This window comes from Coffea eugenioides, chromosome 1, assembly GCF_003713205.1.
Source record: "Coffea eugenioides isolate CCC68of chromosome 1, Ceug_1.0, whole genome shotgun sequence".
Classification (NCBI taxonomy): domain Eukaryota; kingdom Viridiplantae; phylum Streptophyta; class Magnoliopsida; order Gentianales; family Rubiaceae; genus Coffea; species Coffea eugenioides.
The window spans coordinates 45,709,905-45,725,036 of NC_040035.1; the positions used below are offsets into that span (position 1 = coordinate 45,709,905).

The following is a 15,132-nucleotide window of genomic DNA, read 5'->3' on the forward strand; positions in this document are numbered from 1 at the left end:
AAACTATTTTTTTTGGGTTAGCGCCTAACCCCATTTCCGGATTTTTCTGGTTTCCTCTAATGCTTATGTATGCTTATGGAACCCTATTTTGGGAGTATTTGGCATTGGTTTATGACTCGTTATCGAGTTTCATTGTATTTGTTTGCATGTTTTAGGGCGTGACGGTGGTTCACGACGCTCCTTTGATGGAGGTGCATGAAATATCATTTTCAAGTTTGGTGAGTGTACTACTCACTTGTGTGTTACTCTATGTCTTTGATATTTGAACTGGATGGGTGTACTTGATCACTCTCACTTTTATGCCTTATATAATTGTTTATCGTGTTATTGGAATGTTACATGGAATGTTACATGAAATGAAAGTACTTGACTTGGTGTCGTTTGGACAAGTATCCAACGACCATGATTGTTACCATTGAACTCAACCCCATTGGTAGTTGATTGAATCGAGCCGGCGAGGGTTTGGTCGTGCCAATTAATGAACCTTGGGGACTGTTATATGGAATCTTGTAGTATGAGAGACTCTCGATTCCGGTATACTCGAGTACTACCACATTGCAAGTGTTTGGAATTCGGGTCCGGTAGGGATATGTTGGGTGGAAGGAATGGAAGTAAAGTGGAATCTACGGTTTGTTACTTTGAAACATTGACGGAGAGTCAATGAGGTTCGATCAAGAATGCAAACGAGGAAAAGGGCTCTTGAGAGCCGTCCGTATCCTTTTATTACCATTTTTGATGTGTGCCTTTGCTTACTTTTGATGAATTGGAATGAAAAGTTTTATGCTTATGTGAATTTTGCTGCTTGAGTGGTATTATCTCACTGGGCGTAAGCTCACCCTATTCCTTTTGTTTTCCTTACAGGAAAATAAATACTTTTGGACTGCAATTGATAGTTGGTTGCCGAATTGAGTTAGATGGACATATCTTTTATATAACTCCTAGATTGAAACCCTAAATGTACTTTTGGGTCCGTTTCTCTTTTGATTTGGCAAATCGTATATGTATCCACTTTTGAATAACTTTAGTATGCCACTTTGGATTGTATATGCTTAATTTCAACATATAAATGTTTGATTGAGACTTGGTTGGGTTTGACGTGTCGGTTACTATTCAGGACCGGCTCCGATTTCATTTTTTTTTATTTTGGGATTTTGACTTGTTTACTCGCGTTTGTAAGTTCCGGAACGTATTAGATCGCTCTAAACTGAACCATTAGTCCTGGCGAGAGTTGGGCAGGCAGTCCGCTAAACCCTTTGGTTTGCCTTAGGTGAAGGTGAGGCTGTCACATGCATGATCTAGTTGTGTAATTAATAAGTTGCAGTTTTTTTTTTTTTTTTTGGGTTCCCTAAAGCTAGATATATCTACTCTTAGCTAAGGCAAGGGTTTCCGTTATTAACCAAAAAGAAAGAGAGAGGAAGGTAAAACTACAAATACTAGTGTATCATTATTAAAATTAAAAAGCAATCATTTTAGAAACCTTCCTTTCAGGTTTCTAACTATATAATTTTAAAATTTACACTTACCTCTCATACTTCTTCTGCTATTTTAATAATAACATAGATCCAACTCTCTACAGCTATCCTTAAAAATCATAAAATACGTCATTATTAGGGGAGAAAATGAACACTCATCTCTTTCATCCTTGTTGTAACTATTACAAATGGCAAATCTCACCACCCTAACCGACTCATCAAGCCCCTCGGGATTAGATCACCTGGTCTTGGGGTAGCCATTCAGATCCCAAGGTCCAGGGTTCGAACCTCTCTTAACGTCTGGGTACTCTTGGGAGATAGGGTACTTCAGGTACAGAGTGATTAGTCCGGAAAAGTTGGGATACACCTTATATAGACAAAAAAAAAAAACGACTCATCAAGCCACTAAAACCGAATTCTTTTATTCTCAAATTTGTTGACAGCCCAATATCATCCATCATTACCCTAAAACTTTTTCTGCACAAATTTGGCATGATAGCATAACCACCAATTCCTTTTCGATTTTTAGCCATCACTTTTGTTTTCATTACGATCCTTTTTTTATCTGCACTCACAACTTGTAACTGGGTAATTTCAATTCGATAATTCTCCCATTTCTTTTTTAAAAAGAGAGGGCCCGATAATATGATACCAGGATTGGAATGGATTGCATGATTTTTTATTTTTTTTTTAATGATATGAGATTATGCACAAGTGATGAATGTTACAGTCATTTTACTGCATAGAGGAATACAGTACTGAGTTTGTTTGGACAACAAGAATTTGGAATAAAAATTTCAGATTTTGTTTTGCTTACACAATTTTCAATTATCTTTTTATTTCACATACATTACATCACAAAAAGTGCTACAGTACCTAGATCAAATAAATCATCCAAATAAATTTTTATCCAAACAAACTCAGTGTAATTACCGAAACGCGAAGGGAAGAGGCTTTTGAAATTATCCCAAATTGAAAAATAAGAGGGGCAAAGCCAAGGCCGACTGCACTGCACCGTAACATTTCTAGGTACTAGAATCCGCCACGCTTCCACCCAGCACAACCTTCAACAACCAATCATCACAGCGACCAACCCGCCCCCCACGGCCTCTTTCCACCAATTCATTAGTATTTCCATATACCGGACTACTAATTTACTACTACTTTTCTTGGTGCGATTCCTAAAAGAAACCTTTGCTAATTCACTGCTAGCGGTGCTGGATAATTCAGTCCATAAGTGAAGACATCCAAATACACTGGAGCATTTTCCTGTCCTGCTGATCATTCTCCAGCTTTGACACTGTTGCCGAACCAAACAATAAAAAGTCATAAACCCAGAAGACATAGCATAAGATAGAGAGAGAGAGAGACTGTTTTGGGTAATAGTCCCAACATCCAGGTGATTGTACAAGATTGTGGTCATGAACTTTTATATCTTTTCTATTTATTTTTTTTTCAAATCAGTAGTAAGTTGACTTTCATTCAACTTTATGTATCGATGATGATTGATGTTTAGTGGAACCAACTTCGTTAATCTCAATTATAATTCTTTTACTTTTTCGAAATTTGTCCTCTGTAGTAAGTAAAAAATTATCTGTACCTTGAAGAATTTTGCTTGCTGTAGAAAAAGCTGAAATCTTGACGTACTTCGGTCAAGAACCTTGGATATAGTTGAAATGAGTAGGATTCTGGACGAACCCCATAATTGAGGATGGTGCATCTTCCGCGTGATTCGAGTATCGCTCTATCTTTGTCTGACTTTACTCGATTGAATGGAATATATATGAGAGTTGTCATTCTGAAATTGCATAATTGCCCATTCTCTGGATATAGATTGTTGCAAAGTCAATCTAATGTGTAGCTTGTATTCATTTGTGTTGTTAGAAATATATAATAATATTGCCAGAGTTGTCGTTGACATTGTTCGCAGAGTTGGCATGGTAACAAGGACCCTATTGGGGATACTATGGAGACTCGACAGCATCTGATATTTGTCAAAAACTTCCAGGGGTACCGTTGAGTTACAAATGTATTTTCTATCTGAGGGGACTGCCATTAACGACATGGGCCACTGGTTTAGCAGATTGGAACTTGAATCGGAACTTCTAGAGGGTTTTAGTTCCAGCTATGAGGTTGTTGGTAGTCCAGCATATAAAAGGCCATTGAGTTCTTTGGACCATGAAATTGCTCAGCTCACTAAGCTTAGGTCAGGGCCCCATGAGAATTTAAGCCGAGTACTGCCTGGGAAACGGGAATCTTCTGTTTCAACTCTGAAGATGTTAGCTGGTCGAGAGGCAAATTTTTCAGGTAGAGGGAGATTTTCAACAGCTGATCGCTGTCATGTTCTCAGTAAATACTTGCCAGTCAATGGTCCTTGGGTTGTGGACCAGATGAACACCAGGGCTTATGTGTCGCAATTTTCAGCTGATGGCTCCCTTTTTGTTGCTGCATTTCAGGTAGTCTTTTCCTGTACAATACTGGTTCAACTTACAGTGGAGAATATCCGATTGTTAACCTTTGGTTATATTGGAAGGAAGAGCTATAGCAATATCTATATTCTTATCGGGAGCACATGTAAAATAGTAAAGAAAAAGAAACAAGAGAGATAGAACCTTTTGATGTTTAAGAAACCTTTTGATTCTTATGGCATTTAAGAAACTTTGTCCTGGCTGAGTCGAGTACTTGTTAATTGCCTAGTTCAAGTGGACCTTCTTTTGATCTCCCAAGTTACAAAAAACTTTCTTCTGTATTGTTGTTTATGTTAACTTGCATATCTTAATAGAGCTTTCTAGTACTGTTATTTGTGCATAAATATTTTCCTAAGAAAGTATTTTTCTTTTACAAAACAGGGAAGTCACATTCGAATATACAATGTGGAAAGAGGGTGGAAAGTTCAAAAGAACATTCTTGCCAGAAGCTTGAGATGGACAGTTACTGATACATCTCTTTCACCAGATCAAAGGAATCTTGTAAGTTTTACGCTGCTAAAAACTGCGACTGCATGTTCATATTTGTCTGTGCCATAATATTGTTACATTGTGATCCTACCATTTAGATAAACTTCTCGTTGCACATGACCATCACCTCAGACACATCCTGGTTGTATCGATGAAGTATATCTCTAAATCGAGACTGAAAAGCCCTTTTATTTTCTTGACTTCTGTGGTTCTGTTTAAATGTCCTTGGTTGGGTGCTAGAAATTGTCATATTGGCATGAAATATTTGTCTAATTTTCAAAGTTCTATTTACCTATTGGATATCAACTCTAATTGCAGGCTTATGCTACCATGTCACCTATAGTTCACATTGTTAATGTTGGCTCTACTACAACAGAATCTCTGGCAAATGTGACGGTATGAAGTTCGAATGCATTTTAGCTTGAAGCTGATGTAGCTTACATATGTGATGGCTTTCTGAGATTAGAAAAATTACTGAATTCAGTCATGCACCTAGGCACATATTTCTTGCACTTTTTTGCTTCTAAGTTTGAACAAGCTGTTGCTATGGCAAACTTTCTTGCCTTTATGATGTTTCTCCTGGTCGAAGGTCACCTTGTATACTCGATAATTGAGGAAATGAATTCTTGATTCTAATCATAAAATTGCTCCAGTGGCTGATTCTCATAAGTTCCATTTCTAGTCAAGAGCTCTAATTTTGTGCTTCTTGTCAAAATTCAGATTTTTATATGATGTCCTTCGGCTGTAGCATCCTGTGTTGTAGGATGCATTAGTGCATGTTTTTTCCTTGGTTTCCTGGGGAAGGGTGTGCCTCTTAATGGTTTGTTGTTATAAATATTCTTCGGGCCTGTATGAATGCGTAAAAGGTTTCTGGGAAGGCGATTTTTTTTGGGGGTGGGGGTGGGGGTTCCTGGTTTTCTCCAACACGTGTTCTAAGTGCAATTCTTTTATTCTTTGTTCATGTCTTCCTTCAAAGCAATTGCTTAATTGGGGTTCATATGATCCAGGAGATCCATGATGGTTTGGATTTTTCTGATGAAGATAATGGGGGATACTCTTTTGGAATATTTTCTGTGAAATTTTCAACAGATGGACGAGAAGTCGTAGCTGGAAGCAGTGATAATGCAATATATGTATATGATCTTGAAGCGAACAAACTAACTCTTCGAATATCGGCGCACACGGTAGTGATTTTGCTGCAATAAAACTTTGCATGTGTTGTCCTATGGGTTGCATTGCAGTATGTTAAATAATGTTTATCAATGTGCACCCTGCACTTTATTCTGTCTGTTTATACTTGCAAAGACATTTAGTTTGACCACACTTAATACTATCTATTCCATCTCGCTGCAGTCTGACGTTAATACAGTATGTTTTGCTGATGAAAGTGGCCATCTTATTTTCTCTGGAAGTGATGACAACCTCTGCAAGGTATCTTCCAGCTAAATTGTCTAATAAGATAATCCAAAATGTGAGTTTTCCAGTCTTAGTTGCTGTCATATAATTCTTTAATTTTATCTGTATGCGTAGAGCTTATTAAGCATAGGATTTCAACTTAAAACATGAAATATCAGATGAGCAATCGGTTAATCTCTTAGAGCGGAGTAATCCTCCTCTGTAGTTGACTTTGGACTCTGATTGCCACAGGGCCTTCTTTGTGTGTGGGAGTGCACAAAGGTTTAGATGAATACTGATCCTTTTCGTAAGAATTTTCATACATGGTGTAGATATTATAACAAAGTTCTTCCTATATCTCAACAAAATAGGGCTTCCCAGTCTGCAAAATAATTCTGATGAAGCAATATTAAGAATCAGATCTCCGAATTGACTATATACATAGAGGGACATCTTGCGAAGTCAAATTGAGAAATGAAATTTTCAATTGTTTGTTGTTTTAAGGAATTGTTACCACCCTCTTTTTTATATAGGTTTGGGACAGACGATGCTTCAGGGCGAAAGGAAAGCCAGCAGGTGTCCTGATTGGACACCTAGAAGGCATCACGTTTCTTGACAGTCGTGGAGATGGTCGGTATTTCATTTCAAATGGTAAAGACCAGACAATTAAACTTTGGGATATACGGAAAATGTCCCCTAATAGCCCTCGGTATGCTCACTTTCATGCTTTGCTAAGCTTACATCAGGGACTCGTATATGAACCTTGCAACTTCTTTTCTTCTTTGTTCATGTGCTGTGACGGAGTACGGACTAGGATTTTCCTAAGCAGCTTTATTATGTTCAAAGGGGATGGATATAGTGCTACTTTTCTAACTCGAATACACATAGGGGAATTCAAGATATCTTAACGTCTTATTGTCATTGTGCTTATTCTAATTGCATTGCTTCCAAGCTTAACTATCAAACACAACTGCTTATTTCATAACCATGAAATTTGAAGCCTCTATGATATTCAATTTTTCTTTATTATTTTGTTGTTGAACACCTATTACATGCTAGGCAGTTGAAATAAACTTTTTCTCCTTTGTTTCAGTTTCTAGAAAGCTGCATAGAAATTGATTCCAGTACAAGCTGTTAAAAGATTTAGAGTAGTTGTAGTTGCAGTTTCCGAAAGCAAGAGTTGATTTCCAAAGTGCGTTGATGGCTGGTCCTGGGTATTAAAAACTTTGCCACTTAAATAAGCTAAAACTAAGTTTTTAGCTCGGAAAAATAGTTTGAATGAGTCGGAGTCCTTATCTCTTGTTAGCATTATCCCTTTTTTGAATATGCGGAACTTTTGAACTTGCAAGATATTAGGTTGTTAACCACTATTTTCCTGCAGAAATTTTGCTATGAATATGTCGATCTCCATTTTGTTGATCTCAGGTTACTTTTGTCTTTTGGCATAACCTTTGGCTGCTTTAGAATATCAATTAAATGACATGCTTACGACGCTTGTATTGTGTATCATCTGTTGAATTTGCATGTTTTAGTTGCATGCTTTGATAGCATTAATCTGTAATTTTAATGCCTGAAACTGATTGAAGTGGGAAATATTATTTGGAAGTAGCATAAATATCGAAATTGATATCAATAATTCTAGCATCTTTTTATGTGTCATTCAGCTGTACCAAACTTTTTTTTTTTTCTTGATGTCTAAAACATGTCTCTGCCTGATTTTGTTCTGAGTTTTGCATGAGGTCAGAGATCAAAGTTTTGGTATTCCTTTCAGGGATCATGGCTTTAGGAATTCTCAGTGGGACTACAGATGGATGGACTACCCCCCACAGGCTAGAGAGCTGAAGCATCCAGGTGATCAATCAGTGGCTACATACAGAGGTCATTCAGTCCTACGTACTCTCATTCGCTGCTACTTCTCCCCAGATCATAGGTAAAGTTAACACAAGCAACTTACAGTCTTGCAAGCATTCTTGGTTTAATTTGGTTAGAATAGGTAAAAGTTAGTTCATCTGGGTATCAAATTAACATGCTATGCACAATCCTCTGTTTCAGCACCGGGCAGAAATATATTTACACTGGATCCTACGATTCCTGCGTATATGTATACGATTTGGTAAGTATAGGCTTTGATGGGCGATTATTTTTTGCTGGGCTTGACTGCTTCATGTTTTGGATGATGATCATTTGACTTCATTGACTCTGAAATTAGTTTTCTGGGTAGTGAAATTCTCTGCATCGATCTCATTTCATTTGTTTCTATGCCACTAATGGCATGGATACCAACTCTTGTTGAACTTTCAGCTGGTCAACTATACTTTACTAGTGTTAATAGACTGAAGAAAGGAAAACCAAAAGAAGTGTCCATAGTCAAAAGGTCCATAACATGACCGATGTAACATCCACTGAAGTCAATTTTGTGACGTATGATTTTTATTTTTTTATTTTTTTTAACGGTGAGATGTTGTATAGATTCTTCCATCATGTATCTCGCTGTTACAGACCTTCAGCTCCTTGCAAATATTCTTATCTCTTATTGAGGGTGATGTGCTATTTAGGTTACCGGAGCTCAAGTTGCAAAACTGCAGTACCATAAATCAGCTATAAGGGATTGTAGCTGGCATCCTAATTACCCCATGCTTGTCAGCTCTTCTTGGGATGGGGACGTTGCGAAATGGGAATTCCCTGGGAATGGAGAGGGGCCGGTGTCTAACAGGCCGCAGCTGGGAAGAGGACATGTCCACTGAAGGCTCTCCCGACTTGCCGAGTGGGGAACGGATTTCAGCAAGTAACAATCAATGTTGTAAGTGGTTTTCTTGAATGCAAGTAAATACCAGGTCAGTGTTTGAACCTAAATATTTTGAAAAAGTTTGTCTAGGGGTTTCATAAGATTCCACAGATGAGATGTCTTGTAGGTATCCCGCGTGGCTGCCCGTAATTATAGTTGATTTTGTTCAATAGTCTTTTCGTTTTCTCCGTGGAACATCCCTCCTGGAGTTCCTCGACCTATTGGCATTTTAATGGGCTGTTCAACCTCCGGGAGTTTCAACTGGTATGGAATGGAAATGTCATCCTATTTAAATAAAGTTTAATTTGTATAAAATACAAAATTCTAGTTTCAAACACACCCAAACGAGAATTAGAGGTTTCGCTCAATGGCATCTTGCACGTCCAGTCTTCTTGCATGCAAGATTGTTTGGATTGCATTTTTTCGGATTTTTTGTAGAAAAATTATTGTAACGATTTGATATATGTGAGGTAAAAAGGTGATTGAAAAATCTGTTCATGGAAAACGTAACAATTTTTCTTCCAAAAATGACAATCCAAACACAACACAAGGTTAACGATAAGTCTCTGTGTACATCGGTTAGAATTGAACTTTATTCAAATAAATTTGGTGGGGAAGTATAGCTTTTTAAAAAAAAAAATAAATATTTGGGTTTAATCCGAATCAGTAAATCACTTGGTTTACCGAGCTAAAAAGAAGAAAATAAAAGAGATCGAGAGATATACACAGAAATTATCGAGAAGAAGTGCATTAAAGAAGTTCTAAGCATTTTGTTGATTTCAAGAACTGTGAAACTACTATTTTGTAATGGAGTAGTAAGTACTATAAAGAAAGACTGCAGTGAATTTCCATCCACAATCTGCAATAGCTCTCTCTCCAACTCTTAAAAGACGTAGTAGGATCGTTGTGTGTATGCAATTATGCGTCTCTCTAAAAAGCTTTCAACATAGATGGATCGATCACCTAAAATTATGTGATTGTGTACAAAAATGTTTCATTTCGCATCCCCCAACAACCCCACCTCCAGTGCACGTGCAGGGGAGTAGAGACACCTCCTCATTAATTGATACATAATAATTGTCATTAATTTGTACCGCCTAGCATCCCTTTGCACCTTTTAAATGTTTTTTAGCATATTGTCTTTGATTTGTATCATCTTATGTTTCGGACGTTCAAGTGTCAAAAATTGAGACTTCATAGTGTAAAGTGTCTAAAATGAAAATTTAGAACATAAAAGTGATGCAAGTTTGAAAGTGCAAAATGGAATTAGTCCATTTCCTTTTTATGTTCAAATATGTATTGGCAATTTCTTATGCCAAATATTTAAACAACACTAATTATCATAACTAACTAAAAATAATTTGGGTAAGTTTTTTTTCTGTAATTGTTGTATTACTAAAAAATGTTATTTAATAGAAAGACGGAATAATGCCATTTTCTGCAAATAATTACTTTCGTTGAGTGTTAACAACTAGTGCTTTTGTGGGAAAAATGTGCATGTCAACATATTTAACTTTGGACGGTTTAATTGATTTTATTACATTGGAAAATTTTTTTAAAAAAAACTTCACAAAGCAGATTGATCAAATTAAACAATGAAAACTGGCATATTTGGTGGAGGTATTTTGTAAGTAACCCTTAGTTCTATCCACTATTGGATTGTGGTTTTTTGCAGAAAATTTTTTTACGATTTTTGCAAATATATTTTTCAATCACCTTTTTATCTCACATATATTAAATCGTTAAAATGTGTTTTTCTACCAAAAAAAAAAAAAATCCTAAAAATAGTAATCCAAATAGGCCCTTAGACATGGAATTGAAATTTGCTAACATACATTTTTTATTATCATTAAAATGCATTCCAGATGATAGATTTTTATAAATATAAAATTAATTAGAAAAAATATATAAATATAAGGAAATTAATTAGAGAAAATATATAAATGCGAAAGAATAGGTTTGGTGAAATGTAGTTGTGAACATATGTAAAAAAAAAAAAAAACTTTTATTGTATTGTATTTGTTCGTGAACATAGACTCTTTTTTTTTTCTGCAAATGTCACTTCGTGAACATAGACTAAATCATCGACTTAAGATGTAGATTTGCAATCGGATGTGGGGATAACAAAAAGTGTTCGAACAGCCCTGACCCAAAGTAGCGAAGGGTAGGACCCAAATAACACTCTACAGTAAGTAGCAACCACAATCATTTGGGCTTCGATTAGGACAAAAAGAGATTAGACTCCGCAGCCTTGGATCCTTTTTGACTCTCCCTAAGTTTGGTAGATCAAGAAAGGGAGCAGGAAAATCATTAATTAATCCATCCTAAGATCTCAAACTAGTGCCTTGAGTCACCTTTCGCTTTAGAGAAGATCCCTTGTTTTCTCAGTCAGTCAGTCTCCATCATATAAAGCGTTGAAAGCACCCAAAATCATATTCTCATGGCCAAAACAAAAGCAAGTACGTACTACTTTATAAGTCTAGCTTCCTAAATCAAAAAACCAGACAATATGGCAATTCTTTCCTACTTTCATTAACGTTCGTTCATTGAGCAATGCGTTAATTCTGCAGAAGCCACCACCAATACCAACGTCGTAATTACCAAGTCCAAATGCAAACTTCTAACAAAACAAACCAACTAATGGGAAAACAAGGAGAAGCCGGAAAAATCCTATATATATATATATATATCAACGGTAATTTATTAGTATGTCAGACCACCACCAAAATGTGCATCCTGAACAAATGACAAAAAAGGTTTAGTTCCAACTCCAAGTGCGTTGTCCCCTGGCCTAAACAGAGGAGGTAGAGTACCACCAGCATGCACAAGTAGCCGTTATCAACAACGACAATTAATGGGAACATTCTCAGTAAAAAACAAGTCAGATAGATGTTCTGAATCAAACACCCCCTTCCCAACAAAAAAAAAAAAAAAATTAACGACAATTTGGTGTTAGAGACAGACTGACCCAAGCATCATCCTTGATCCTACAACAAATAGTAATAAGGAAGGCGGTCGCAACGAAAACATATTGGATATCTTATTAGTCACTCACTAAAAATTAAACAAAGCATAATCAACTTCTTACCCATCAACTCCTATTTATCATCAGAGAAGTACCATATCCCGAAAAATTTACAAAAAATAATAAATATTAGTAGTAGTTTCTCTGCTTATCCACATTTTGCTTTGCTTTTTATTTTTCTGCTACTTGTTGAGTACTACCGCTACTCAGTACTTTAACCCCAATTAATATACTCATCACAAAAATAAATAAAATGAATCTCCTATTTGCCTTCTTCCACTTCCCCCACACATACAACCCCCTCCCAAACCCAAAAAAAAAAAAAAGAAAAGAAAATGTGTCACGGCTTGACCAAAAATAGAGAGCCTGCAAAAATTTTGCCCATTGGTGAAATAAACACGACGACGGTCTAATTCCTGGTTCTACCCTTCCACTCAATACACTGATCGGTCGGCCTGGTCTTCTGCTTCCCAGCCTTGAGCGGGCAAGGAGTTTGCAGTGGCGGCACCATGCAATTGTACTGCAGACACAGCGAACTGCTCACCGGAATCTCAGCCCCCGGATTGATGTCGATCCCTGTTAAATAGTTATGCTGCAGATACAGTATCTGTATACCTGCCGATAACAACCGATCCACCAGGCTATTTGGCACCTGACCCATGAACCGGTTATTGTTCAGATACAAATTCTGTACCGTCGCGAGGAGTGGGGATATTTCACCCGATAACCTGTTGTAACTCAGATCAACGGTGGGAATTGTCACCTGATCGACCGGTTCAACCGGACCCGAAAATAAGTTCCTTTGTAATTGGAGGTTGGCGATTGGGAAAGAGAATAAGCGACCTGGAATGCAGCCGGTGAATTGGTTCAAGCTCAGGTCCAAGTAATTCAGCCGATTTAAACCGCCGAGAAGCCTGTCCACCGGACCGCTGAATCGGTTCCACGACAACGAGAGGTATTCAAGGGATGGAGGGAGCGAAGCCGGGGACAAGGACCCCGAAAGATCGTTCTGTTTGAGGTCTAGCCGGGTTAATGTCTGCGAAACAAAAGGAGGGACCGGACCCGAGAGACGGTTGTGGCAGAGAATGACGTTGGACAGCGCCGGCAGTGCTCCCACCGACCAAGGAATGCTTCCGGTCAGCTGATTGAAGCTAAGGTCCAGGGTATGCAGACCTCGGAGCTGACCCAGAGTAGCGGGAATCTGACCGGAGATGAAGTTCCGGCTCACGGCAAGGAACCTGAGGTTCTTCAACTGGGATAAGGATTCCGGCAACGGGCCGATGATCCGTCCGGGAACAACGGTGAATTCGGTGAGGGCGGAGAGTTTGCCAATGGCAGGGTCCAGCCTGCCTGTGAGTCCAGGGGAACCAGCTCTAGGGTCGCCGAGATTCAAGGCGATGACATTATCTCCAACGCAATACACTCCGGCGAAGTTGCAGGGATCGGAGGTAAAATCCCAGGAAGCGAAAAAATGGGAACCGGGCAAATCATCCAAGCTCTTCCGAATAGATTGTAAAGCCAGAAAATCAATAGGGTTTAAAATTGCATGGGCTACCAAACAAGAATGGAGGAGAACAAAAATAGCCAACAACAGCAAGGACTGAGCAATCGCTGTCAGCGGGAGCCCCGTCATTGTTACTTCTCAGTGAAAGATGGACAGAGAGATTGCAGCAAGGGTGTTGGGGTTATATAAAGGGGAAAACGGGACCTTTTGGAAATGCTTTTCCGTGAGGAGCAGCGATTTCTCGTGTGGGGAAATGAGGGCCGTGAAAGCTTCGACAGAGACAACATGCAGAGGGGAAGAAAAAAGGAAAGTGTACTAGTAAGTAATATAGAGAAATGAAAGAGTAGCTTCTGAGAAAAGAAAGGGCAGACCGGGAGAGAGGCGGCTTTTGATCAGTTGCTTGATTCTTCCGGGACAAGGGAGGAAAAAGAGAATTGAGGAAGTTTGTGTCTGGGTAGCTGTTGGCTTGTGGGAGAAGATGGGTCTGCAGGGGAAAGGGGATTGGGTGTTGTGGGCGAGGGGGTTATGGAGTATGGTGGGAGGCGATTGACCACGGCTACTAACTACTGCAGACTAAGCTGCTAAAATAATAATAATAATATTATTATTATACTATTAATTTTTAATCTTCTACAGTAGTATAGCAGCGTATCTACCCAGTTTTATTTTCCATTAAAATTATATAGATGGCAGGTTTTGTTTGTTTATTGGGAAGAGGTTCGGGAAGCTAAACGGTTGTCCGAGCCTAGGTGGAGCATCTCTGATTGTTTGGGGTGCAGGTTCGGAGAGAGACACGGATCATCGGAGTCCAGCTTTGGGGAAGGGAGGGAGGGTGATTGGGACTTAGGACCACGTGGCCCCAAGGCCAAGGTTGCTGCCTAACGCTATCTCACAAGCACGCAGCCACCCACAACTCACAATCATCAAACCCTGGCGCAGGCCCCCTTTCTTCTTTTTCTTTCGTTTTTTTCCCCCCTTTTTTCTCCAGTCACAATTGATCCATCCTTCTTCCCTTATTATATATTACCAATAATTAAACATTTGAGGCCACAGGAAAACAAAAACTTTATCCATTTCTGTGTCTTTTTTTCATGAGCATGCACCAATTTGAGAATTATCCCCAAGGTTTTTTGTGAGGAAGGAGATAAGGGTCCGCTTGGTTAGCATAATTTGCAAATATATATATATATATATCATTCAATTTGCGTCATACACAAAACATATTCAATTACTTTTTATTTCATATGCATTACATTACAAAAAAGTGCTATAGTGAGTGTTTCAGATAGTAGATTATTTGAAATAATTACTATAATACAACATTGTTTGGATAGAGTATTATTTGAAATAATTACTGTAACACTTTTTGTGATGTGATGTATGTGAGATAAAAAGGTGATTGAGAATATAAAAAGATAGATTGAGAAATGTGTTTATGATGCAAGCAAAATATTATTTACAAAAACCTGTTATCCAAACACTCCCAATTATTTTTTGTGATATGATGTATGTGAAATAAAAAAAAACATATTGAAAAATGTGTTTTTGATGCAAACAAATAATTTTTAGCCAAATAATTCCTATCCAAACACAGACTACTGTGTTATTTGAAATAAATTTTTTCAAATCATCTCCTATCCAAACACACCAATTTAATATTTGTCAAGTGGAGTAGTATTAGGTTTGTGGATACAAATTAAGGACTTGTTTAGATTACAAGTTTTTTTGTAGAAAAATTTTGAAATATTCTCTCGACACATTTTCAATTATCTTTTTACATCACATACATCACACTATTATATTATTTTTTAACAAAAACTTATAACTCAAACGGAGCCTAAATTCTCAATTGTAACGGGCAACCTCTACTTACGTGTAGCCATATGTGTTTATGGGTACAAATTAAATTCTTGAGTATTTTTTGTCACCCTCCAATACAAGTACACAAATTACAACATCGATTACTCGTTCACTTTCATCCAACACATTTTTAT

The 15,132-nt window shown here is 37.8% G+C and overlaps 2 protein-coding genes across 2 annotated transcripts; one reads left to right on the forward strand and one right to left on the reverse strand.

Moving 5' to 3' along the window:
* The first annotated feature begins 2,492 nt into the window (after positions 1-2,492).
* Positions 2,493-8,977, forward strand: LOC113757284 (LEC14B protein). The gene is made up of 10 exons (XM_027300670.1): positions 2,493-2,871; positions 3,403-3,928; positions 4,322-4,441; positions 4,748-4,825; positions 5,437-5,613; positions 5,783-5,860; positions 6,358-6,533; positions 7,596-7,754; positions 7,877-7,937; positions 8,380-8,977. The coding sequence occupies exons 2-10, from the start codon at positions 3,500-3,502 to the stop codon at positions 8,566-8,568; spliced, it is 1,467 nt and encodes a 488-aa protein (XP_027156471.1). The 5' UTR covers positions 2,493-2,871; positions 3,403-3,499; the 3' UTR covers positions 8,569-8,977.
* A 2,669-nt stretch (positions 8,978-11,646) lies between these two features.
* Positions 11,647-13,647, reverse strand: LOC113779749 (LRR receptor-like serine/threonine-protein kinase ERECTA). Its single transcript, XM_027325462.1, has one exon. It carries the CDS (start codon positions 13,265-13,267, stop codon positions 12,044-12,046), a length of 1,224 nt encoding a protein of 407 aa, XP_027181263.1. The 5' UTR covers positions 13,268-13,647; the 3' UTR covers positions 11,647-12,043.
* Between the last annotated feature and the right edge of the window lie 1,485 nt (positions 13,648-15,132).